This window comes from Chiloscyllium plagiosum, unplaced genomic scaffold (assembly GCF_037043375.1).
Source record: "Chiloscyllium plagiosum isolate Xiang-an unplaced genomic scaffold, Cpla_swu_hap1 HiC_scaffold_2, whole genome shotgun sequence".
Lineage (NCBI taxonomy): Eukaryota > Metazoa > Chordata > Chondrichthyes > Orectolobiformes > Hemiscylliidae > Chiloscyllium > Chiloscyllium plagiosum.
The window spans coordinates 66370323-66398320 of record NW_028270140.1 but is presented as its reverse complement, the minus strand read 5'-3'; the positions used below and the strand labels follow the sequence as shown (position 1 = coordinate 66398320).

Below are 27998 nucleotides of genomic sequence, written 5' to 3'. Positions count from 1 at the left end.
ATAAAATGTTAATCTGTTTATTTTTTACACTGAAGCTCACCAACCGGTTACTACTTGTTCTGAATTCCCACATTTGCAACTTGTTTGCTTGATTTGATTTATTATTGTCATGCGTACCAAGTATAGTAAAACATTTTGTTTTGCATGCAAGACAGGCAGATCATACCATACAAAGTGCATTAGGGTAACAGAACAAAGTGAAGAATACAATGTAACAGCTGCAGAGAAGGTGTACAGGGAGCAAGATCAACATTAAATTTAAAATTTAAAGTCTGCTCAGAAGTCTAATAAAGGCAGGGAGGAAGCTATTTTTGAATCTATTTGTACATCGATACAAACTTTTATATCTTCTGACTGACAAAAGAGGGTGGATGGGGGAATAACTGAGGTGGGAGGGATCTTTGATTATGTTGGTTGCTTTCCTGATGCAGTGGGAAGTATAGATGGAGTTAATGGATGGAAGGTTAGTTTGTGTGATGGACTGGCTGTGTTCATGACCCTCTGTAGTTTCTTCCAATCTTCGAAAGAGCAGTTGCCAAATTTTGTGATGCATCCGGATAGAATGCTTTCTATGGTGCATCTATAAAAATTGGTCAGAGTCCTTGTGAACATGCCGAATTTTCTTAGCCTGCTGAGGAAGTAGAGACGTTGTTGCGCTTTCTTGGCCATTCCATTGACATGGGTGGACCAGGACAGATTGTTGGTAATCATCACTCCCAGGAACTTTATGCTCTTGATCATCTCCACCTCCGCACCAAGGCTGCAGACAGGAGCATGCCCTCCACTCTGCTTCCTGAAGTCAATGACCTTTCCTTCATTTGAGCCTCAGCAGTCGTAGATTCCTTAAACCTGAAAGTAGATTTAAGAGATCATTGTTAGTAATTCTAATACACTTAGAATTGAGGTTTAGAAGAGCCGAACAATTATAAGATATCTAAGAGTAAAAACTGTTGTAGCCAGCTTGCAAAATGTTGCCACGGTCCAGCAGCAACTTCAATAGCCTTTTTTGAATAGCTTGTTATGCAGTGTTAGCATCGTAGCTTGCTGCAGTTGCCACTAGAGGCAAAGATGGCATTGGTGCCATATTGTAAATGAGGAGAGTATTCTTCCGAGCTGAGACATGACAGAGACAAGACTAGTATTGCTGAGTGTAAAGGTACAGGAGTCAAAAACACTGCAGATGCTGGAATCCAAGGGAGACAAAGGAGTCAACCAACAGATCAAGGATTTAACAATAGACAATAGGTGCAGGAGTAGGCATTCTGCCCTTCGAGCCTGCACTACCATTCAATATGATCATGGCTGATCATCCTTAATCAGTATCCTGTTCCTGCCTTATCTCCATAACTCTTGATTCCACTATCCTTGAGAGCTCTATCCAACTCTTTCTTAAATGAATCCAGAGACTGGGCCTCCACTGCCCTCTGGGGCAGAGCATTCCACACAGCCACCACTCTCTGGGTGAAGAAGTTTCTCCTCATCTCTGTCCTAAATGGTCTACCCCGTATTTTTAAGCTGTGTCCTCTGGTTCAGCACTCACCCATCAGCAGAAACATGTTTCTGCCTCCAGAGTGTCCAATCCTTTAATCTTATATGTCTCAATCAGATCCCCTCTCAGTCTTTTAAACTCAAGTCCAGTCGCTCCAGTCTTTCAGCGTAAGGTAGTCCCGCCATTCCAGGAATTGACCTCGTGAACCTACACTGCACTCCCTCAATAGCCAGAATGTCTTTCCTCAAATTTGGAGACCAGAACTGCACACAGTACTCCAGGTGTGGTCTCACCAGGGCCCTGTACAGCTGCAGAAGAACCTATTTGCTCCTATACTCAATCCCTCTTGTTATGAAGGCCAGCATGCTTTTAGCCTTCTTCACTACCTGCTGTACCTGCATGCTTACCTTCATTGACTGGTGTACAAGAACACCCAGATCTCTTTGTACTGCCCCTTTACCTAAATTGATTCCATTTAGGTAGTCATCTGCCTTCCTGTTCTTGCCACCAAAGTGGATAACCATACATTTATCCACATTAAACTGCATCTGCCATGCATCTGACCACTCACCTAACCTGTCCAGGTCACCCTGTAATCTCCTAACATCCTCCTCACATTTCACCTTGCCACCCAGCTTAGTGTCATCAGCAAATTTGCTAATGTTATTACTAATACCATTTTCTATATCATTAACATATATTGTAAAAATTGGTAATTGGATTTAATTTGCTCCTTCAGACTCATTGGGCTTTGGATAACACATGCCTTTCTAGCCAAGTATACAATATTGCAGTCCCATTCAATTGTCAGGCCATCCCGGTGCCTCAAAATGAGTCTAAATAGTTTCCTGCATAAGGAGAAAATGCCTTTCTTTATTTTTGAAATAAAAAATAAAGCTTTGGATTGCACACATCTAGACAGTTCCCATATATGGCTGTCACCCATTCTACTGTTAAATTCATTAATATTCTGTTGTCAGCAGCAAAGGAAGCCTGCACTAAACCCCTGTTGCAAAGATATAATTGCAATACCCAATATATCCAGGCCTGTCTGAGGTCTTCCTGCCAAAGATAAATGGGGGCCTCTTCAGTTATTTGATGCCTTGGTGTCTCAAATGCATGAAAATGTAGCTTTGTACAAGGAAGAGGTTTGCTTGTTGGGAGAGAATAAAACTCCAATGTTTGTTCGTTCCTTGATATGCTACAGCACAGAACTGAACTGCATTAATGTATATAAGGTATTTTTTATGAATAAAGTATATTTTTGAAATTAAAAAATAGCTTGACAAGTACTCCCCCAGGACACCGTGGGGCAGCATGGTGGCTCAGTGGTTAGCACTGCTGCCTCACAGCACCAGGATCCCAGGTTCAATTCCAGCCTCGGGCGACTGACTGTGTGGACTTTGCACATTCTCCCCGTGTCTGCGTGGGTTTCCTCCGGGTGCTCTGGTTTCCTCCCACAGTCCAAAGATGTGCAGGTCAGGTGAATTGGCCATGCTAAATTGCCTGTAGTGTTAGGTGCATTAGTCAGAGGGAAATGGGTCTGGGTGGTTTACTCTTCGGAGAGTCAGTATGGACTGGTTGGGCTGAAGGGCCTGTTTCCACACTGTAGGGAATCTAATCTAAAGACAAACCATGGCTGCACCTGGAAGACCATCAACTCCGTGAAAGATGCTCTTTTGTTTGTCTGAAACTTTTTGTTGGTCTTCCAATGTAAAGAGTTAACCTCCTCTGAGTGTTGCAGACTGACACATTCCAGAGCCAGTACTATGTATTAGGACATACAATAGAATTTGGGGCAGCCGCTGCTCGGGCACAGTGGGGAAAGTTGACTAAAGTCTTCCTGCACAGTTGCTCAGTGGTTAGTACTACTGCCTCACAGCACCAGAGACCCAGGTTTGATTCCAGCCTTAGGAGACTGTCTGTATAGAGTTTGCATGTTCTCTCCATGTCTACGTGAGTTTCCTCTGGGTACTGTAGTTTCTTCTCAAAGTCCAAAATGTGCAGACAAGGTGTACTGGCCATGCAAAATTGCCCCATAGTGGCCAGAGATACTCAGGCTAGGTGGATTAGCCATGGTAAAAGTGGGCCTATAGGGAGAGGCCAAATGGCCTCTTTCCGCACTGTAGGGATTCTATGTTGCCTCAATGTGTGCAAATATTTTTCCTGCATGAGTTGAAAATGTCTTTATTTTTGAAACTGCACAGTAGCTCTGTGGGACATCAAATTCCAATATCTTTTTTTTATCTCTGCAAAGACTGTACTGGATTGAGACCCCTTTGTATGTACTTATAATTTTTTAATGAATAAATTATATGTTTGCAATAAAAAAACTTTGGGTATCATCAGCCAAGGTGGATAAGTAATGTCTAAGGTCTTTCTGTCAAAGTATAACAAGATTCCATAAAGTTCTAAGATCATCTTTTAAATGGGTAAGCTGCTGGAGCTACTAGAATAGGATCAAAGCATTTAGAGATAGCTCTCTTGACCAAGATCAGCAGACAAAGACCACATAGGTGGATGAGAAGTAAATTAGAGTAATTTACAGGATAGGGATAGCCTCACGAGAGGTTTGTCTTTTTGGTTAAGGAGAAAAAGCAGCAGAGTCAAACAGCACAGAAACAGACTCTTTGGTCCAACTAGTCCATGCCAATCATGTTCGCAAACTAAACAGGTCAGACTTACCTGCATTTGGCTCATATCCCTCCAAATCCTTCCTATTCATGTAATTATACAAATATCATTTACCTGCTGTAACTGTACCTGTAATATTGTAACTGTACCTGCATCCATCTCTTCCTCTGGCAGCTCATTCCACACATGAACCAGTCTCCGTGTGGAAAAACGTAGCCCCTCATGTCCTTTTTAAAACTTTCTCTATGCACCTCAAAATTATGCCCACTGGTTTTGAACTCCCCCCACCCTAGGGAAAAGACCCTTGCTATTCATCTTATCTATACCCCTCATGATTTTCTAAATCTCTATAAGGTCATTTGACACATTAAAACTCCAAGGAGTTGGAATCTGGAAATGATCCTGAATTCAGGTGCTGGCAAAGTTTGGACAATTAGGTCTATGCTTCTACATATAAAGGATGCCATCTCTTTTTCTTTAAGCCATCTTCACAACTGGTCCTACCATAGAGTCATACAGTCACCTGAATATAAAAAAGCCTCACTCATTGGGACTACTGTTACTCAATTCCAGTTTTATGTATCAAGTTGTAGCTAAGGCAACTCGAGCAGTAGTTTTTCACCCATCCTCACATTGTCACCACTGGTGTTCATCAGGTTCGAGCCTTACCCTTTCTTCTTCAATTTGATGTGTTGCCCTTTAGTGACATGATCCAAAGATGTGGCGTACAGCATGGAAATAGACCCGTCGGTCCAGCTGGTCCATGCCAACCAGATATCCCTATATTAATCTAGTCCCATTTGCCAGCACTTGGCCCGTACCCCGCTAAACTTTTCCTATTCATGTATGCATCCAGATGCCCTTTAATTGCTGTAAGTGTACCAGACTCTTGCAGCTCATTCTATACATGCACCATCCTCTGTGTGAAAAAGTTCTGCCTTGGCTTCCTTTTAAATCTTTCCCCTCTCGCCCTAAACCTATGCCTTCCAGTTGGAGACTCACCCACCCCAGGGAAAAGACCTTGTCTATTTATTCTATGCATGACCCTCATGATGTTATAAACCTCTATAAGGTCACCCCTCAGCCTCAGATGCTCCAGGGAAAACAGTCCCAGCCTATTCAGCCTCTGCCTATCACTCAAACCCTCCAACTCTGGCAACATCATTATAAATCTTTTCTGAACCCTTTCAGTTTCACAACATCCTCCGATAGGTGGGAGACCAGAATTGCATGCAATATGCCAAAAGTGGCCTCACCAACGTTCTGTACAGCTGCAACATGACCTCCCAACTGCTCGACTCAATGCTCCATCCAATAACGGAAAGCAAAGCAGATGCCTTTTTTACAATCCTGTCAACCTGTGAATCCATTTTCAAGGAGCTATGAATGTACACTCCAAGGTCTCTTTATTCAGCAACACTCCCCAGAACCTTACCATTACGTGTATAAGTCCTACTCTGGTTTACTTTTCCAAAATGCAGAACCTCACATTTATCTAAATTGAAGTCTATCTGCCACTCCTCAGTCCATTGGCCCATATAATTAAGATCCTGTTTTACTCTGAAGCTATCTCCTTTTCTGTCCACTACACCTCCAATTTTGGTGTCATCTGTAAACTTACTAACTATACTTCCTATGTTCACATCCAACTCTTTGATATAAGGAATGAAAAGCAGTGGACCCAGCATTGATCCTTGTGGCACTCCACTGTCACAGGCCTCCAGTCTGAAAAACAACCCTCCACCACCACCCTCTGTATTCTACATTCAAGCTAGTTCTGTATTCAAATGCTTAGTTCTCCCTGTAATCCATGTGATCTAACCTTGATAATCAGTCTCCCATAAGGAACTTTGTCAAAGGCCTTGTTGAAATCCATATAGATCACACCCACCAGACTGAAGTATGCTTCATTCTTTTTCTTAACCAAACCCTCAATTTCTTTAGTCATCCAGCATTCCTTACACCTACCAATCTTTCCTTTCACCTGAACAGGAATATACTGCCTGTGCACTCACATTTATTTATTTTGAAGGCTTCCCATTTTCCAGCCATCCCTTTATCTGCAAACATCCACATCAGTCAACCTTGTTCTTGCCTAATACCATCAAAATCGGCCTTCCTCCAATTTAGAACTTTAACTTTTGGATCCGGTCTATCTTTTTCCATCACTATTTTAAAGCTAATAGAATCATGGTCACTCCCCCACTGACATCTCAGTCACCTGCCCTGCCTTATTTCCCAAGAGTAGGTCACCATCTCTAGTAGGTACATCCACATACTGAATCAGAAAATGTTCTTGTACACACTTAACAAATTTGTCTCCATCTAAACCCTTAACACAATGACAGTCCCAGTCTATGTTTGGAAAGTTAAAATCGCCTACCATTACCTCCCTATTATTCTTACAGACAACTGAGATCACCTTACAAATCCATTTCTGATTTTCCCGCTAACTACTGGGGGATCTATATTATAATCCCAATAAAATGATCATCCAGTTCTTATTTCTCAGTTCCACACTCATAACTTCCCTGGACGTATTCCCAGGAATATCCTCCCTAAGTACATCTGTATGTTAACCCTTATCAAAAATGCCACCCCTTTCTATCCTTCCTATAGCATTTGTATCCTAGAACACTAAGCTGCCAGTCCTGTCCATCCCTGAGCCATGTTTCTATAATTGCTATGATATCCCAGTCCCATGTTCCTAACCCTGCCCTGAGTTCATCTGCCTTCCCTGGTAGGTCTCTTGTATTGAAGTAAATGCAGTTTAATTTATCAGTCCTACCTCTTCTCTGCTTTGTTCCTGCCTGCCCTGACTATTTGACTTGCTCCTTTTCCCCAACTGTACCAGTCTCACACTGGTCTCTTTCCTCACTATCTCCCATGGTCACACCTCCCCCACTTACTAATTTAAATCCTCCTGAGCAGCTCTAGCAAATCTCCCTGCCAGTATATTTGTCCCCTTCCAATTCAGGTGCAATCCGTTCTTATGTAGGTCACTTCTGCCCCAGAAGAGATTCCAATGATCCAAAAATGTGAATCTTTCTCCCCTGCACTGCCTCCTTCGCCATGGATTCATCTGCTCTATCCTCGTATCCTTCCCTCACTAGCATGTGGCACCAGGAGTAATCCAGATATTACTACCCTCGAGAACTTCCTTTTGAAGTTCCTGCCTAAACTTCCTATATTCCCCTTCAGGATCTCATCCACTTTCTTTCCTATGCTGTTGGTTCCAATGTGTACAATGACCTCCTGTTGGTCCCATTCCCCTTTGAGAATATGCTGCACTCTCGCTGAAATATCTTTGATTCTGGCACCAAGGAGGCAACAAACCGTTCTGATTTTTTTTGCTGTGGGCTGCAGAAACATCTGTCTGTGCCTCTGACTAGAGAGTCCCTGAATGGAATCAATTATTTGGAATTTGACGTACCCCTCGTTAAGCTTCAAAGTTTAGTGTCTATGTGTCCTGCCTTTACAATTTAACCATTTAGTTTATGAATAACGTGTATTAAACTATAAACACTAGCAATTGAGCCCTGTGTTTGAATTTGACATCAACGGTGTCATTGCCAGTATCAGCAATTTATTACTGTGTATGGTTGCTGAGTTACAAAATAAGGTAAAATGCAGGTAGACAGGTTGCTGAAGAACCTCTTGAAACTTAAACTTTTCATGCACTAATTATATTTATTAACTAACTTCACTTCTTTGAATTGAAAATTCCCTCAGTACAAGAGAAACCATTCAAGTGGTGAAAGAAAACTTTCTTCTTCATAATGAAACACTGCACTGAAGTTAATTACTGTATAACGTAGAGTGTTTTAACCCAATTAAAATTTCCATCCTTATTACATTTCAGCCAGACCAAATGAAACACTTATCTAAACACTGAAATCCTTGTTCATATTTTCTTTATCTGTGCTTGACTATCCCAAAAGCTCTTTGCTCCACATAGTATAAATTAACAATTTTTGCAGAAATCTGTACATTTCCTATTCCACACAAAATCTGATACATTCATTACCAGTGCCCTTACAAAGTTTTAATTGCTACCCATCAATGTTTTACAAATTCATTCACATTCTAAAAAATATTGCCCATTTCTAATTGCCTTTCCGAAAGTAGTAGTGAACTGCTGCAGTGAATATGATACAGGTGTCAGGTATGCCTACAATTCTGTTAGTGAGAGTTCCAGGTCTTTGAACCAGTAATCATGAAGGAACGTGATAGTGTTTTGAGCTGGGACAATGTGTAATTTTACAAGAAATTTGTAAGCTGTGGTGTTTCCAAGTATTTGCTGCCCTCCTCCTTCTAAATATTAAAGATTGTGGGTTTGGCAGGTACTGTCTAAGGAGCTTGCTGAGTTGTTGTTATGCATCTTGTAGATGTTGCCAGTTGTGGTGACAGGAGTAAATGTTAAAGATGATAGATGGGGTGCTAATAAAGCTTTGCCCTGGACAGTATTGAGTTTTCTGAGTTTTATTGAAACGACAATCATCTGGGCCAGCAAAGAGAATATGAGGTGTCTGGATGTGAGTTCCTCACCACAGAATTCCCAGCTACTGAAAACAAGACCATAAGATGCAGGAGCAGAATTAGGCCATTCTGCACATTGACTCTGCTCTGCCATTTGATCATGGCTGATCTGTTTCTCAACCCCATCCTCCTGCCTTCTCTCCCTAAACTTTGATCCCTTTCTCATCAAGAATTTATCAATCTGTCCTAAATACACTTCATGACTTGGTCTCCACAGCTTTCTGTGGCTATGAGTTCCATACATTCAGCTACCTCTGGCTAAAGAAATTCCTCCTCATCTCAGTTCGAAAGAGTTATCCCTACCTTCTGAGGCTATGCACTCTGATCCTGATCTCTCGTATTAGTAGGTGAAGGGAATGCTGGATGACGAGAGAAATTGAGGTTTTGTTTGAGAAAAAGAAGGAAGCATACATCAGGTATAGACAGGAGAGATTGAGTGAATCCTTAAGGTATAAAGCAGGAGTATTCTTAAGAGGACAAAAATGGGACAAGATAGCTTTGGCAAATAGGGTTAAGGAGAATCCAAAGGGTTTTTATAAATACAATAAGGACAAAAGGGTAACCCGGGAGAGAATATGGCCCCTCAAGGATCAGCAAGGCAGCCTATATGTAGAACCGCAGGAGCTGGGGGAGATACCAAACAACTATTTTGCATCAGTGTTTACAGTGGAAAAGGACATGGAAGATATACAATGTAGGGAAATAGATGGTGACATCTTGAAAAATGTCCATATTACAGAGGTGGTGATGCTGGATATCTTGAAATGCATAAAAATGAAGAAATCGTCAGGACCTGATCAGCTGTACCCTAGAACTCTGTGGGAAGCTAGGGATGTGATTGCTGGACTTCTTACTGAGATATTTGTATCATCAATAGTCATAGGTGAGGTGCCAGAAGACTGGAGGTTGGCTAACATGGTACCACTGTTTAAGAAAGGTGATAAGGACAAGCCAGGGAACTATAGACCAGTGAGCCTGACCTCGGTGATGGGCAAGTTGTTGGAGGGAATGCTGAGAGACAGGATGTACATGTATTTTGAAAGGCAAGGACTGATTAGGAATAGTCAACATGGCTTTGTGCGTGAGAAATCATGTCTCACAAACTTGATTGAGTTTTTTGAAGAAGTAACAAAGAGGATTGATGCGGGCAGAGCAGTGGATGTGATCTATATGGACTTCAGTAAGGCGTTTGACAAGGTTCCCCATGGGAGACTGGTTAGCAAGGTGAGATCTCATGGAATACGGGGAGAACTAGCCATTTGGATACAGAACTGGCTCAAAGGTAGAAGATAGAGGGTGGTGGTGGAGGGTTGTTTTTCAGACTGGAGGCCTGTGACCAGTGGAGTGCCACAAGAATCGGTGCTGGGTCCACTATGTTTCATCATTTATATAAATGATTTGGATGTGAACATAAAACATATAGTTAGTAAGTTTGCAGATGACACCAAAATTGGAGGTGTGGTGGACAGTGAAGAAGGTTATCTCAGATTACAATGGGATCTTGATCAGATGGACCAGTGGGCTAAGGAGTGGCAGGTAGAGTTTAATTGAGAAAATGAGGTGTTGCATTTTGGGAAAGCAAATCTTAGCAGGATTTATACACTTAATGGTAAAGACCTAGGGAGTGTTGCTGAACAAAGAGACCTTGGAGTGCAGGTAGATAGTATAGTGAAGAAGGCGTTTGGTATGCTTTTCTTTATTGGTCAGAGTATTGATTACAGGAGTTGGGAGGTCATGTTGCGGCGTACAGGACATTGGTTAGGCCACTGTTGGAATATTGCATGAAATTCTGGTCGTCTTCCTATCGGAAAGATGTTGTGAAACTTGAAAGGGTTCAGAAAAGATTTACAAGGATGTTGCCAGGGTTGGAGGGAGAGGCTATAGGGAGAGGCTGAATAGGCTGGAGCTGTTTTTCTTGGAAGGTTGTAGGCTGAGGCGTGACCTTATAGAGGTTTATAAAATCATGAGGGGCATGGATAGGATAAATAGATAAATTTTTTTTCCTAGGGTGGGCGAGTCCGGAACTAGAGGGCATAGGTTTAGGGTGAGAGGGGAAAGATTTAAAAGGAACCAAAAGCACAACTTTTTCATGCAGGAGCGTGGTGCATGTATAAAATGAGCTGCCAGAGGAAATGGTGGAGGCCAGCACAATTGCAACATTTAAAAGGCATATATGAATAGGAAGGGTTTAGCGGGGTACGGGTCAAGTACTGGCAAATGAGATTAGATTAATATAGGATATCTGGTCAGCATGGATGAGTTGGACTGAAGGGTCTGTTTCTGTGCTGTACCTCTCTATGACTCTCATGGAAATATCTTCTACACATCCACTAAATCCAGGCATCTCAGTATTCTGTAAGTTTCAATGAGACTCCTTATCCTCTAAACCTGGAGTACAAATCCAAAGCCTTCAACTGCTCCTTATATGATAAGCCCTTCATCCCCAGGATCATACTTGTAAACCTCCTCTGGACCACCTCCAACGCCAGCACATTTTTCATTTGATATGGAATCCTACACTGCTCACAATATTCCAAGTGCAATCTGCCCAGAGGATTGCACAGACTTGGAAGTATATTCCTGCTCATGTATTCTAACTCTCTGCAAAGCTTTTGCCTTCCTAATTACCAAATGAACCTGCACATTAACTTTAAGAGAATCCAGAAGTAGAACTTCTGAATCCCTTTGTACTTTTAAGTAGGGATTAGAGTGATTTAGAAGGATTTCCAATGTAAAGTTTTGTAGTTAGTTTGTTATGGTATATATTCATAATGTGTGACCAGAGAGACCAAGGGTTTTTTTTAAGATTAGATTAGATTACCTACAATGTGGAAAGAGGCCCTTTGGCCCAACAAGTCCACACCGACCCTCCGAAGAGCAACCCACCCAGACCCATTCCCCTACATTTACCCCTGGCTAATCCACCTAACACTATGGGCAATTTAGCATGGCTAATTCACCTGACCTGCACATCTTTGGACTGTGGGAGGAAACGGAGCACCTGGAGGAAACCCACGCGGTCACGGGAAGAATGTGCAACTCCACACAGACAATTGTCTGAGGTGGGAATCGAACCCGGTCCCTGGTGCTGTGAGGTAGCAGTGCTAACCACTGAGCCACCGTGCCGCCCCATTGAACCCAAAAGACTATCCACCGGCCAACTGGCACCAGTGCCTACCCCCTTCCCCGGAGGTCAACCTGGCGCCGGGTAAAACAGACATGACGAGGATGGAATTAGATACTTAATTCTTTGAAATTTGCATCACAGGTAGACAGGGTGGTTAAGAAGGCATTTAGCATGTTTACCTTCATTGCTCTTTGAATATAGGAGTTTGGGACGTCATTGTTGACGTTGTGCAGGATGTTGGTGTGGTTCTGGTTGTCCTGTTATAGGAAGGATATTACTAAACTAGAGAGAGTTCAGAAAAGATTTACCAGGATGTTGCCAGGAATAAAGAGTTTGAGATATAAAACTAAACTAGACTGGGACTTTTTTCACTGGAGCATTGGAGGTTGAGAGTTGACCTTATTGAGGTTTATAAAATCATGAGGGGTATAGATAAGGTGGGCGGCACGGTGGTTAGCACTGCTGCCTCACAGCGCCAGAGACCTGAGTTCAATTCACACCTCAGGCGACTGACTGACTGTGTGGAGTTTGCACATTCTCCCCGTGTCTGTGTGGGTTTCCTCCCACAGTCCAAAAATGTGCAGATTAGGTGAATTGGCCATGCTAAATTGCCTGTAGTGTTAAGTGAAGGGGTAAATGTAGGGGAATGGGTCTGGGTGAGTTGCGCTTTGGTGGGTCGGTGTGGACCTGGAGGGCCTGTTTCCACACTGTAAGTAATCTAATAAAGTTAATGACAAGGGTCTTTTTCTGAAGGTGGAGGAATTCAAAACTAAGGGACATATTTTTAAGGTGAGAGGAATAAAGATTTACAAAGGACATAAGGGGCAACTTTTGTTTTTACACAGTTCATGTGTGGAATGAACTGCCAGAGAAAGTGATGAATGTAGGTACAGTTACAATGTTCAAAGACATTTTAAATAAGTTCATGAATAGAAAGGTTTGGAGGGATATGGTCCAAGCACAGGCAGGCTAGTTTGGGTACATGGCGTGAACTAGTTGGACTGAAAGATCTACTTACATGCTATATGACTGTGGTGTAAAAGTGAGGACTGCAGATGCTGGAGATCAGAGTCGAAGACTGATTTTATTCCTGATGAAGAGCTTATGCTTGAAACATCGACTCTCCTGCTCCTTGGATGCTGCCTGACCGGTTGTGCTTTTCCAGCATCACACTCTTTGACTCTATGGTGCAAAAGTCAACTCCCCTGATTTCTGGCCTAAAGTTTTGTGATTGCGACATAAGTGCATACAATATTTTTTCTTCACTGAGATTACTGATTAAAATCACTATCTAAATGCCAGTGTATGAATGAAACACTTGTATAATATTAATTGGTTTCTGCTCGTTCAAAAGTTCTAATTCTCGAGCTGACAAACACATGAAAATAGTCTTTTCTCAGCAGTATTTACTGTTGGTTGACTTATAAAAACATGTGACATATCAGCTGCAGCGCCAACTCATGTTAAGATCGTACTTCACCCTTGGGTGAGTTAGAAAACCTTTCCTTATCCTTAAGTTTCGATTTCCCTGTTTCATCCCGGAAACGTCAGAGTTTCTATTTGGTCAAAGCAAGGACGGAGAAACCCGACTCTCATCCCTTTTTCAGTTTCTCATCAATATTTACTGCTTCACTCACACCTTTGACGATCCTGCTCAGAACTACCAGCGTGTTGCAGGTATAATCGAAATCCAAACTTAATGATAGATAGGAAGATGAAAACCCAGAATAAAGGTTCATAGTTGAAGACTATCTAAGAAGTTATTAACTGCAGTTTAATAGATGCGGTTCACAACACGTACGCTCATCCTGTTTGCCCACCCCACAACATTGTCGACAACATTCACTAACACATCGCAAACGGTGCAACCTTGTCATGTGGATCACACTGAACACGGAGTCTCGTGACTGGGTGTGGTATCACGTGATCGCACGGCCTCGCCAATCAGCGCTGAGAATGTATCCAGCTGGAGATAGGGCCTTTATAAATAGAGGTGGCGCTCGCGAGTACTTTAGAGCGCGGTCCGGGAGCAGGAGGGTCGAGGTTATTGTTCAGTTGCATCACTGGAATCGCTCTTCTCACCATTGCTTTTCCAAATACCTTACTCCAGAAAGTAAGTGTCAGGTTTTATTTTTTAAAATGTAGAGCCAAAATCATAAGAATTCGATATTGTCTGGGCTGTTTCTAAGTCGGTTGGCTTGGAAAAGCTGGGATAATAGGGACAATGTATTGTGTTTTTCTTTTAAAATGCAGCTAAATCGAACATTTTGCTGGAAATGTTTCGGCCTTTCCTTATCTGAGCGAATGAAATTGAGCTTTACAGTCTATTCCCCAGAAAAAAAAACAGTTCAATTGGTACGAAAACTCGTCTTGGTTCGGTTACTAGTGAATCAGTCGACCTGGTTTTCCAAAAATCCTTACGAAATGCTGCCTCTTCTGTAGCTAGGCTCAGCTCCCGTATGACGTGCTCTCCTGACTCAGAGCAAATGCTTAGATTTATAATCCGGGAGTTAGAAATCCTGCAAAACAAAGTTATCCCCGTTGTAGCGAAAATTTATCCGATTGATTACTTTGACTGGAAAGTGCCAATTTTCTTTATTAACTGCTGGGCAAATAAATCTTTGAATTCCTATTGATCCGGGAGTTTTTTTAAAAGACTTTTTTTCGTGTATGTAGCTCTTAAAAGTACATGTCATATATTGGACTACACCCAAAGTCCACTGTTACCTGGGGACAGAATAATATAAAGCTCTGAACTGATTACATCATACTTAATGTTGGGGAGATGTGAACTTTCATCCATGATCTTCCCTAGGATGAAGATCTTCTGTGTATTTCCTTTGTGCTTGATGGGAGTGTTTGCAGCCCCAAGCTTCAATCCTCTATTGAATGAACCTTGGAAGCAGTGGAAGAGTTGGCATCACAAAAGTTATGAGCAGGTAATATGGTTTTGATAAATCTTGTCTAATTTATTGGCTGAGTTTTCATCTACGTCATAGGAATCCCATCCTATGTGACTGACAAAAGTCGGTTTTCCTTTGTTTGCATCCTTTGGCATGGCTGACCACACCTTGTTCCATTGTTGCACAGTTTGGCAGAATGGTTCTCTGCTATCTAATTGTAACTTTTAGTGATTTCTCTTTGAGTTCCTGAATCATTACCTCTGGTATTCCCTAATCGACCCTTGGACGCCTTGCTGATATCTTTAAAACATATAGCATTAGTTTCCACAAATGCCAAAAGGACACTAAATGCTGTGTTGCACCATTACTAAGTTGTCTGGTGTGCTGCTCGTCCAATATGAGATAAGGAGATTGATCCTCTGCTTAAATAATATAGCTATTGTCTGCACTCCCTGTTATAAGTTATTCCATAGCTACTGACTCAGACCAATGCTAAAGCTATAATGTAAGGCTGAACCAGACTATATTTGCATCTGACACCCTGGAATGAATTTCTGGCATTTGCCAGAAGATAGTTAGTTTTTTGCCTCCTCTAACAAAGCCTGACTTGGTGCATTCTTAAGAGTGAAATTAGAAAGGCAAAGAAAGAGGATATGAGAGAGAATTGGTAGATAAGGTTAAGGATAATCAAAAAAAATGCAACCAGTACACTGAGTAAGAGGGTAGGGCACCTTTAAAGATCAAGGAGGTCATCCTTGTGTTGAATTCCAGGAGATGGGAGAAATAAATGAATATTTCATATCAGTTTTTACAGTGGAGAAAGAAATGGAGACTAGAGAACTGCGAGTAAATTTTGATGTTTTGGTTGCCCAGTTACAGGAAGGATATCATTAAGCTGGAGAGGGTTCAGAAGAGATTTACTAGGATGTTGCAGGTTATGAATTATAAGAGGAGGCAGGATATACTGCAATTTTTCACTGGAATGTAGGACGTTGAGAGGTGACCTTTATATCAGTTTATGAAATCATGAGGGGCATAGATAGAGTTAATGGCAGATGTCTTTTCCCTAAGATGGGGTTTTCAAGACTGGGAGCACATTTTTAAGGTGAGAGAAGGAAGATTTTTTAAAAAAGACATGAGGTGGAGCAAACTTTTTTTTCAGAGGGTAGTCGCATGTGGAATGAACATCTTGAAGAAGTGGTGGATGTAGGTTCAATTACAACATTTTAAAAGAGATTTGGATAAGTACTTGAATAGGTAAGGTTCGGAGGGATACAGGCCAGAAGCAGGCAGGTGGGATTAGTTTAGTTTGGATTTATATTTGACACGGGTTGGTTGGACCGAAGGGTCTGTTTCTGTGCTGGATGACTCGATTCATCTGGTTCGACGGCCACCTGTGCCTTTGTTCCTTTTATGCTTGACTGTTGCAACATACTATGTGCCAGTCTGTATACATTGAAGATCATTCAAATCCCTGCTTGTGGTCTAACTTGCACCAAACCCTATTCACCTTTCATGCCTCTGTTCGGCCATTGTCTCCTGGTTATGCAATGCCACTTTCAACTCTTAGCCTTGTTTTGAAATCCTTCCTGCTGCTCTGTACCCTAAATCTTGTGATCTTCCTGAACTTCACAACCCTTATCTAATTCTGGCCTTATTAGTACATTGATTTTTAAAACTTCATTATTGGCTGTGCCTTCAATTACCTATATTGTAAGATGGTTATACTTCTCTAACTAGCATGCTTTGACTAAACTTGTATCCATCCATTCAAATATCTCAATCTGGCGGCACAGTGGTTAGCACTGCTGCCTCACAGCGCCAGAGACCCGGGTTCAATTCCCGCCTCAGGCGACTGACTGTGTGGAGTTTGCATGTTCTCCCCGTGTCTGCGTGGGTTTCCTCCGGGTGCTCTGGTTTCCTCCCCCAGTCCAAAGATGTGCAGGTCAGGTGAATTGGCCATGCTAAATTGCCCGTAATGTTAGGTGAAGGGATAAATATAGGGGAATGGGTGGGTTGCGCTTCGGCGGGTCGGTGTGGACTTGTTGGGCCGAAGGGCCTGTTTCCACACTGTAATGTAAAAAAAAATGTAAAAAATGGTTTGGTGTCAAGCTGGAGGTTATAATTATAGTCTTCTTTCAGAGAGAAGAAGGTTGGAGAAGAATGGTGTGGGAAAAGAACCTTCGAAAAATTGAACTTCACAACTTAGAATATTCACTTGGAAAACATTCATTCAAAATGGGAATGAACCACTTTGGAGACATGGTGGGTAGTTGAATGTCTTGCTAGAAATGTTCATAGTGTCCTAATCCCTAATTATACATAATAAAATCTGACTACTGTATAAGACTATTCTCAGTCTCAAACAAAGTTAATATAACTAAATTGTAACTTTGAACTGGGAATGATATTATTTCGAGTGTCACTTCATTTGGATCCAGTGTTTTTATTTGTGAAAAGTGCTCTCGATAGTTAAGTAAACCTACTTTAGGAATGTACAGTACATATGCTTTCCTAAATGATTTTGCTGTTTCACTTCCGTGTGAAATTTCTTGCTGTAATGAGTATGTTTTCTGCTCGATAGCCGAATGAAGAATTCAGACAGGTTATGAATGGGTATAAGTCAAAACAAACTGTGAAGAAGACTCGAGGTTCTCTATATTTGGAGCCCAACTTTCTGGAGGCACCCAGGAAGGTTGATTGGCGTAAACATGGATATGTCACTCCAGTTAAAGACCAGGTCATTATTTATGAATTATACAGTGCAATCCAGTTATTTCTACAAATTGAAAGCAATATAATAACACCATCTATTTTTATAGGGTCAATGTGGTTCATGCTGGGCATTCAGTACCACTGGAGCCCTTGAAGGCCAGCACTTCAGAAAGACTGGCAAGCTTGTCTCACTCAGTGAACAGAATCTTGTGGATTGTTCTAAACCTGAGGGAAATGAAGGATGTAATGGTGGACTGATGGACCAGGCATTCCAATATGTACAGGATAATGGCGGAATTGACTCCGAGGAGTCCTATCCTTATCTTGGAACGGTAAACTTTAAATGCTTGCCATTCACCCAACTTATTTCCAGAATTTCAGTGTTAACAGTTTTAGTGTAGCCATATTTTCTTTCACTTTGCTTCATATTATATATGCTTTTATATTTTACAAAAGAAGATCTGAGGTAGAAAGTCACATGGAGGTCCAGGGAGGTCTGAGGCAAATTGTGGAATACCTAAAATTGAACGTGTGTTTGAGATCAGATTTAGAGGGGGACCGATGTTGCAGACGGTTGTGGTACTAGGATAGTTTTCCACAATAGGAAGGAGTTGGGCTTCTGCCCTGTAAGATCTTATGAAAATAAGAATGAGAATTTTTACATTGATGTATTAATTGCTCTAGACATAATGTAGGTTAGCAAGCACAGAGCCTTCTACAAGTTTGGACATAGGCAGCAGGTTTAGATGACCTCCAGGTTTAAAGGAGTGGAATATGTATCGGCAATTGTGCATTGGAATAGCCTGATCCATAAGGAAAGACTTGAATTCCGAGCTTCATCCATCTCTGTTTGTCTGCATCTGAAAGTCCAGTAACATTTATGGCAATGAGTAGTTTGAGTGATGGGATTGACAATTGGAAACTTTTTTATCTTGGGATCAAATGTGATATCGGTTTTAGAACAGACTGATTTAAATCAAACTTGCCAAAGATCGAGGTGGAGTTGGTAGTTGTGAAAAAAAAAGTTTAGTGTACATTCAAATGTTTTAATTGAGGAAATCATCTGCTCATGCAGTGTTGAATGTCAGATAAGCAGACTGGTAGAGTCCAAACGAGGAGTGGTGGTGAAGAAAAGCTGACTTTGTCAGAATGGATGGGAAAGATATTAATGCCTTCAAATTGAGTAGATTGCCATGTACGATAAATCTATACAGACTGGGCTTGCCTATAGTGTATAAGATCCTGAAATTTCATAACTAGCAGCACTTGAAAAGGGATGTTTCTTCCAATGGATGACTTCAGAATTAGGGGCACTGTTTTAAAATTAAAGAGTGAAGAAAACTTTAAAATTTGTGCATCTTTTGGAATGTTGCCTTGGAAGGCAATGAAGGTGATGTGATTGAAGACTTTTTTTAAAGGGAGAGGTAGCTTTTGTTTGTTAGGCAATGAAATGAAAGGTTATTGGGAGGAGATGGGAACGTGAAATTGCTATGCATTTTGAATGATCCTATTAAGGGGAGCAGGTTCAAAATGCTAAATTGCTGCTGCTGTTTCTATTTTGCTTAATGCTACTGGGAGCAGATGCATAAGAAAAAGGGTGGGGGTCAAGATCCACTGTAGGGGTAGTGGAACAGGTATAGGAAGGAAAACCATTTTATGTGATTCTCTGGCTATACCTCGATAAGATTGGAAGAATATTTTCAGGGAGGTGGTGATGTGGTAATAACTGCATTAGTATTTGAGAAGCTCTGACTAGTATTCTGGGGACATGGGTTTGAATCCAACCACAGCATTAAACCTGGATTTATAAATTAGTCTAAAGTTGGGCGTGTAACCATTGTCAGCTGTCACAAATCCACCTGGATCACTGACGACATTGAGAGAAGGAAATCTACCATCTTATCTTGATCCAGCCTTCATGTGACTCCAGAGCCACTGCATTGTGGTTGAGACACAACTGCCCTGTGAAATGCTCCATTTCAGGTAACAATGAGATGCAAACTGAATTACAAATATTGTACTGTTAAAAAGGCTGTGGTTATTCATAATTGATTGTCATATCCTTCATTACAAGACGGATAAAGATTCAGCACCAAAATAAGCACCAGCACCCAATGAGATTTTTTTATTTAAACAAAAGCCCTTACCACATTAATTCGTGCCAAGTCTCAACACCTCCTCAGGTGACAATGGTACTGAAACGTGAACAAATCCAGACAAATTTGCAGTTCATTTATTTGCCTCTTGTTGTTCGAAAGCCTTAGTAATTGGGAAAAAAAAATTGAAGTACTCATCCTGCCTTCTCCCAAGTATGTTTGACTGCATGTTTCCATGAACATTGGGATGATTTCCACTAACTACCAAACCTTATCTTTACAGTTTATTTAATGTTCCTATACCAGTGGAGAGATTTCATGTTGACTGTTGCTCAAATTCTTATACACAATATGCCAAGAACACTTGTTTTAATGTGTTTTAAACAAAAGCAGTAGATTTCTGCTTTGTGTATGAGTGATTACCAAAAAATGGAAAATATTTTCACATCTATCAGTGCTGACAATTCATAACTTGGTAACTTTACTGACTGTGTGTGCGTATATTGTGGCTTCTTATGAGTGATTGTATAATAGTATAGAATGTTGTTATTAGATTAGATTACATTACAGTGTAGAAACAGGCCCTTCGGCCCAACAAGTCCACACCGACCCGCCGAAGCGAAACCCACCCATACCCCTACATTTACCCCTTACCTAACACTACGGGCAATTTAGCATGGCCAATTCACCTGACCCTGCACATCTTTTTGGACTATGGGAGGAAACCGGAGCACCCGGAGGAAACCCACGCAGACACTGGGAGAACGTGCAAACTCCACACAGTCAGTCGCCTGAGGCGGGAATTGAACCCGGGTCTCAGGCGCTGTGAGGCAGCAGTGCTAACTACTGTGCCACCGTGCCGCCCACAAAAGAATAGCTGAATCTTATTTACATCTGTTTACTAGCACAATAACCAGTACTATGAATTTGTGCAATACTGTTAGCTTTCAACAACCATGACCTAGAAAAATTAGATTTTTATTCTTTATTAGTTCAATTATGACTACCAAGATACAATACTTTTGGGGTATTTTTCTCTGGTGCTGTTTCTTTTGTTACAAGTCCTCCAGTGCCAATTTCTCATCAATGCATTTTAGGTATGACTGGATAGTTGGTTGACTGTCTTGTTTTATAGAATGTTGAAGTCCACTGTGATACCTTCACTATCTCCTAACTGCACGTGGCTGACATCAACCCTGTATCTTAGTCTGAATTGTGTACTTCACTGTAATGCCCAATCTTTCTCTCCACTCTAACTTTTCCAAAGAGGTTTTTTCCTAATTAATTGATGCAATGAGTACCCACTTTCTTTCCGTTTGGCTGTAAACATATTTCTAATTTTGAAGCATTGACGTTAATCTGTGTATTTTGCTTTTCTATTTTAGGATGATAATCCTTGTCACTATGATCCCACATACAATGCTGCTAATGATACTGGGTTTGTAGATATTGCCAGTGGTAACGAGAGAGCCATGATGAAAGCGGTTGCTGAAGTTGGACCGGTTTCTGTAGCCATTGATGCAAGCCATGAGTCATTCCAGTTCTATGAATCTGGTAAGAGTCACTTGATGTAACTGCTGAAATATAGTCACTAACCATATGTACAGGATTTCTTTTACCTACTATGAAAGAAAAATGTGCTGGAACTCTGAATAAACACAAAACACTTAATGCATTGCTAGTCTAGAAGTATCCATGGAGAGAAAACAGTTGATTCATTCTGGTAATGACTTTTCATGGATATCATTGCGTGAAATGTTAAGATACTCTGACTCTAATATCATCATCATCTTACCAAGTAGGCGATAACTGTAATATAGTTTGAGAGTAATGTTTAACTCATGACTGTGTGTACGTTCTGTTTGCACTGCTATTTCTGGAGTGGTATTTGGGATCCTTCCGATTCTGGTCTCTTCCCAAGTGAGAAGATTTGGTCTTAGTGATACACCAATGAGTCAAGGTACCATAAAGTCAGATGTACAGCATGGATCAGACCCTTCGGTACAACTGCTCCATGCCGACCAGTTATCCTAAATTAATCTAGCCCATTTGCCAGCATTCGGCCCATATCTGTCTAAATCCTTCCTATTCATATACCCATCCAGATGCCTTTTTTTTCTTTAAAAAAAAACATTGTAATTGTACCAGCCTTCACTACTTCCTCTGGCAGCTCATTTCATACACGCACTGAACTCTTTGGAAAAAGTTGCCCCTTAGGGTCTTTAAAAAATCTTTCCCCCTCACCTTTTTAAAACCTGTGCCCTCTGGTTTTGGGCTCTTTCTTCCCCTACACCAGGAAAAAGACAGTCTATTCTATTCATATCCCTCATGATTCTATAAACCTTTTTTTTTAAGGGCAGCCCTCCGCCTTTGATATTCCAAGGAAAGCAGCCCCAGGCTCTTCACCCTCTCCCTATAACTCAAACCCTCCAACTCTGGCAACATCCTTGTAAATCTTTTCTCAACGCTTTCAACTTTCAGAACATTCCTATAGAACAGAGACCAAAATTGCATGCAATACTCATTGGCCTAGCCAATGTCCTGTACAGCCATAACATGATCTCCCAACACCTACACTCTGTCCTTTGACCAATAAAGGAAAGCATACCAAACCCTTTTTTTTTCTTTATTATCCTATGTACGCGTGATTCTGAACTCTGAACCTGCACTGCAAGGTGGTGGTGTTAATTTTGTTTTGTTCAGCAACACCCCCCCCCGGACCTTCCCATTAAGTTTATAAGACCAGCCCTGATTTGCCTTTCCAAAAATGCAGCACCTCCCACTTTGTCTAAGCTAAACTCTATCTGCTGCCACTCGGCCCATTGGCTCATCTGATCACGATCCCATTGTACTCTGAGGTACCCTCCTTCACTGTCCACTAACACCTCCAATTTTGGTGTCATCTGCATACTTCCTATGTTCATATCCAAATTATTGATATAAATGACAAAATAGTGCCCTCAGCACTGATTCGTGTGGCACCCTGCTGGTCACATGCCTCCAATTTGTAAAGCAACCCTCCAGCACCACCCCGTCTCTCCCTTTTACAAGCCAGTTCTCTTTCCAGATGGCTAGTTCTGGCTGTATTCCATGTGATCTAACCTTGCTCTCCCATGAGGAACGTTCTCTTAATGCCTTACTGAAGTCCATATAGATCACATTCACCGCTCTACCCTCATCAATCGTCTTTGTTACTAATTCAAAGAACTTAACCAAATTTGTGAGACATGATTTTCCTTGCGTAAAACCATGTTGACTATCCCTGATCAGTCCTTGCAGTTCCAAATACCAGTCCTTGCTGTGCAGATCCTGTCCCTTGGGATTCCCTTCAACAGCTTGCTCACCACTGATATCAGATTGACCAGTCTATAGTTCCCTGGCCTTTCAATGCCACCTTTCTTCTTAATTAGTAGCACAAGGTTAGCCAACCTGTAGTCTTCTTGCACTTCACCTGTCGTTATTCCTATTTGCTAAAGCTATTTTGTATTCTCTCTCTTGTCCTCCTGATTTTCCCACTAACACTCCTACTCCCTTTATACTCTCAAGAATCATTCTATCTCTGCTGTCTATACTTGAAATATGATTCTTTCTTTTTCTTGACTGCATCCTCAATTTCTCTAGTCGTTCAGCATTTCCTTTGCCCTAATAGGAGCATATGATCACTGGACACACTCTTTTGAAGGCTTCATGTTTTCCATGCGACCCTTTTTATCCTGCAAACATCCACATCCCAAAATCAGCCTTTGAAAGTTCTGGCCTAATACCTTCAAAACTGGCCTTACTCTTGTTTAACTTTTCGGTCTGGTCTATCTTATTCTGTCATTATTTTGTCATTCTGACCATATAGTCACCGGTCATAAAGTGCTCCCCCCATTGACCCCTCAAGTCACTTGACCTCTTGGGGGAAATAAGGCAGGACAAGTTTTATACCTTCTCTAGTAGATACATCTACATACTTAATCAGAACCTTTTTTTCTTGTGCAGCTTCCTCTGTATCAAGCCCTTAACACTTATGTCCTAGTCTATGTTTGGAAAATTTAAAATTAAAACTGTGATCGCCTTACAAATACTATTGTATGTTTTGTCTGCCTACTTGTGCCTTTGTCTTATGTGGGCTGTTTATGCCCATGTCCCAGCTGCCTACAAACATGTTTGATGGCTGTTTCAGATGAGACTGTCCAAAGTTGAAAGAAATTAACCCGCATTGATAAAACTATCTTCATTCTATTTGGTGGGTTGGGGAGAGAAGGACTTGATCTGAAAATGACAATCACACCCAATGACCAACCAGTAAGTGATTAGAAAAATGATTCTATTTTGTCTTAAGGCAAAGCCATGCTGATTTTGGATTAGATTCCCTATAGTGTGGAAACAGGCCCTTCAGCCCAACAAGTCCACACTGACCTACCGAAGAGCAACCCACCCAGACCCATTCCCCTACATTTACCCCTGACTAATGCATCAAACACTCAAGGCAATTTAGCATGGCCAATTCACCTAACCTGCACATCTTTGGACTTTGGGAGGAAACCCACGCAGACACTGGGAGAATGTGCAAACTTCTCAGACAGTCGCCCGAGGCTGGAATCGAACCTGGGATTTTGGTGCTGTGAGGCAGCACTGCTAACCACTCAGTTTCCTTTTCTCTTCCACTTCTTTGCCCAAGTCCAAAAATATTACCCTGTACTGCAACAGCTTGGTTGAAAATCCAACTGGCCATTCTGAGGAGTTAATGGTCAATTTTATATTGTATCCAAACTCTATACTGGGATTACTTTAAGAATGAGGATTACTGGTACTGTCTTTTTTTCATTGCCATGGCCTGCTACAGTACCAGCAGTTGCTGTGTTGTTTCTTAATAGGCAGATGGTTTATCCAAATTGACTTCTGTACAAGACTTGAGGCAAAATGGATGTGAAAATAAACACTGACAGAAAATAAAAGTTGAATGCTTGGTCTCTCATAGAATAATCAAAGGATCATACAGTGCAAAACAGGTCATTGGCCCATCAAGGCTGGACCACCAAATATATACTAGTCCCACTTTTTCTGCACGAGTCCCTTTTGTGTTCTATGTTATGACTTTTTTTTTTATAAGTTTGAGGTTTCCTGCCTCCAATCCTCTTCCAGGCAATGCATTCCGGATTCCATCAACTGGGTGCCAGAGCTTTTCCTCAAATGCCCTCCAGACTTCCTACTTTTTATTTTAAAATAGTGTCTCCTTTTTATTGATCATTTTGACTAAGGAGAATCGTTCGTGTTTTTGTGTTTGTTTTTGTTTACCCTGTCCATGGCCTTCATAACTTTGTACACCTCCACTAGGCACCCCTCACTTTTTTTCTACTGTAAAGTTCCTGAGCTCGTCCAGTCTCTTCAGTTGCAATGCTCCATCGCAAGCATCATCCTGGTGAAACAAGAATCAAAAATTACTGGAGAAACCCAGTATGATGCGAATATATTTCCTATGATGGGAATATATTTCTTCCAGTCCAGATTGAAACTTAACTTTATTTTTTTCATTGCTAGGTATCTACTATGAAGTTGACTGCAGCTCAAAAGACCTTGACCATGGTGTACTAGTAGTAGGATATGGTTATGAAAGAGATGACGTAGATGGAGATAAATTTTGGATCGTAAAAAACAGGTACCCCTTTATTAAAAGTGTCCAGTTTAACTTTTAGATTTAGATTTTTGTCATATGTACTTTAAGCACAGGAGTATAGTGAAAAGTGTCTAATGTCTCTACACATGGCATCACCCTAAGTATAAAAGTACCCCCATAGAATCACCAGAATCTCTACAGTTTGGCAACAGACCCTTTCGCCCAACAAATCCACACTGACCCTCTGAAACTTAACCCACCCAGACCCATTCCCCTGCTCTATTGTCTGACATGTATCCCTGACTATTGCACCTAACCTACACATTCCTAAACACTATGGGCAATTTAGCATGGCCAATTCACCTGACCTGCACATCTTTAGACTGTGGGAGGAAACCGGAGTACCCGGAGGAAACCCGTGCAGACACTGGGAGAATGTACAAACACCACACGGTTGCCTGAGGCTGGAATCTAATGCTGTGAAGCAGCAGTGCTAACCACTGAGCCACCATGCCATTTGGGTACAAAATAGTAGAAGAAACAAAGTTTTTAAAACCTTAACCGACTTTCATAGAATAAGTATAAATTAAAGAAATAAGGTAATAGTTAACATTATTTTTCTAGTTTATAATCGAGGATATTAAAGTTCAGTCTGAGTGCTTGCTGGGGCTTTGTTTTTTGTCTGAATACATGTTAATTTTTCTTTTCCTGTTTCATAGCTGGAGTGACCAGTGGGGTGACAAAGGATATATACTGATGGCCAGAAACAGACATAACAACTGTGGAATTGCAACAGCAGCAAGCTACCCTCTAGTATAAATATTGAATTGCCTTATTTGAAATATAAGTTAATGAGTATTAAGATGCTGTGCTCTAGACGTTTCAATAAGCCAGCTGTCCCGGACATGAAGGTGTTCTATTATTTCCCTGCCGGAATTGAATTTTCCTTTTATCTGGAGCTGTTCTGATTTTGTTATTGGATTCTGTTGTCAAACTAGAAAACTCAATTGAAAGAAGACTGGTTTGAATGGCCTGACCATTGGAAACAGATGGGGGGGAAAAAAGCAACATAAATGTTAACTTTCAGCTAGTGTTACATAATTACAATTTTTTAATAAGCTGTTTTATGAAATACTTCATGCCAAATTGATTCATTTATGAGATGTTCAACTAACTGTCATTTAGTGTTTTTAAACTGTGTAACTGCTGAGCAATGCATAATAAAATGTTGCTCTTATGTCCATTGTTATTATGAATTCTTCCAAATCTACATGTTTTGAGTAGCTATCATGAATTTAAAATATGCTGTTCTGATGGAACAATATCTACAACTGGAGGGGTGTTTGATGAATCCATAACACAGCAATTGTGCATGAATTGCTTCTGAGAAAGATCAAGAACAATGGGAATGTTGACTTTGTAGGATGTCTAGTCCTGTCTTCTGCCCTGCATCTCGTAAAATAAGCTTCCAATGTAGTAATGATGGAATTCTGAGAACTGGGTGACAACTTTGTGTACTGCAGATCAGGACTGGTACTTGATAACTTTAGAATCTCCTGAAGGGGGAGAAATCAAACACTAGTCTAGCCCTTGGATATTTCAATCTCTGCTAGAGACTGCAACGTGAATTAATACTGCACACAGGATGCCATTGAGTCTGTGGTGCTTTGTTGGTTCTTTGGAAAGCTCTACTATCCCTCATCCATTGTATATTTCTTCCCCCTGCAACTTCTTGTATTTTCTTCCCTTCAAGTACTTATCCAATTATCTGAATGGTACTATTGAATCTGCTGCTATCATAACTGAAACAATTCCAAATGCATTTTTAAAGTGGCTTTCTTATCCTGATTTTTTAAAAAAATAAAAATGGTGTTCATGTACAGCCTTTTGTTTTTTTTATATAATGCCATGAGGTTAACATGTTCCTCATTTTCCTTTTTAAAATGTATTCTTTTAGCAAGTGCTCTCCAAGTCAAAAAAGCTTTGGCTATGTAATGCTCCAGCGATGAGCTGATTATATCACACTGCTATGACCATAGTGATGATCTGGCCAACATGGATGGAGTAAGTATTGTTTTTTGCAATCAATAGTTACACTTTATTCATGGGATGTGAGCATCACTGTGAAGACTTACATTTTATGTCCATTCATAATTGTATTTCTGATCAGTTATAACATGGATTATGGAACAGTCCTGCTTTGTAGTTCAGCATGCTATCTAGCTAACATTCAATATGTCACCTCTTCTAATTGTACAATTGTAGAATATTACCCTAACTAGTTTTGCTTTCTTTTGACTTCTTTTCAAACACTTAGTTACCTCTCGCTGTAGCATTGCATTGGCAACATCTTACAGAAGAGGCCCTTCATCCCATTGAATCCATCTGCCAAAACAGTACCATCTGCACGGTCTTACTTTCCCACACTTGGTCCATAGCTTTTGAATGTTTTGAAACTTCGTGCTTGTGCAGATACTTTTTAAGGGTTGTACCTGTGTCTGGTAGGTAATGCATGTAGATGCCATCACCCTTATATGAAATCTGTTTCCTCAAATCCCCTCTAAACCTTATACTTTCCACCTTTTTTTAAAGTGTGTTCCCTTGTCATTGATCCTTCAACTCTCAGTGCCCCCAAACCTTTACCTCTCTAACAGGACCCTCAACCTTCTCTGCTCAAAAAACAAACTGAGCTTATCCAGTCAGCAATATTTTGGTTACTCCTCTGTATCCCCTACAATACAATCGCACCCATCCTGTACTGTGGTCACCATCCTGCACAAGCTAATCCAGCTGTAACTTAACTGCAGTTCTTTATAGCTTCAGACATAACCGCCCTGCTCTTGTAATCTATGCCTCAACTGTTAAAGGTGTGTGTCATGTGTGCTGCTTTAAC

General features: G+C 41.0%; 1 protein-coding gene and 1 long non-coding RNA gene across 2 annotated transcripts; one reads left to right on the top strand and one right to left on the bottom strand.

The window, feature by feature from the left end:
- Positions 1 to 3: 3 nt before the first annotated feature.
- On the bottom strand, positions 4 to 13419 carry LOC148151911 (uncharacterized). The gene is made up of 2 exons (XR_015759100.1): positions 12808 to 13419; positions 4 to 849 (listed from the first exon to the last, which is right to left on the bottom strand). It is a non-coding gene; the product is annotated as an uncharacterized LOC148151911 (long non-coding RNA).
- A 389-nt stretch (positions 13420 to 13808) lies between these two features.
- ctsla (cathepsin La) lies at positions 13809 to 26342 on the top strand. Its single transcript, XM_043713315.2, has 8 exons — positions 13809 to 13902; positions 14605 to 14728; positions 16835 to 16957; positions 17277 to 17432; positions 17515 to 17739; positions 20889 to 21057; positions 25030 to 25147; positions 25825 to 26342. The coding sequence occupies exons 2-8, from the start codon at positions 14606 to 14608 to the stop codon at positions 25922 to 25924; spliced, it is 1014 nt and encodes a 337-aa protein (XP_043569250.1). The 5' UTR covers positions 13809 to 13902; position 14605; the 3' UTR covers positions 25925 to 26342.
- The last annotated feature ends 1656 nt before the right edge of the window (positions 26343 to 27998 follow it).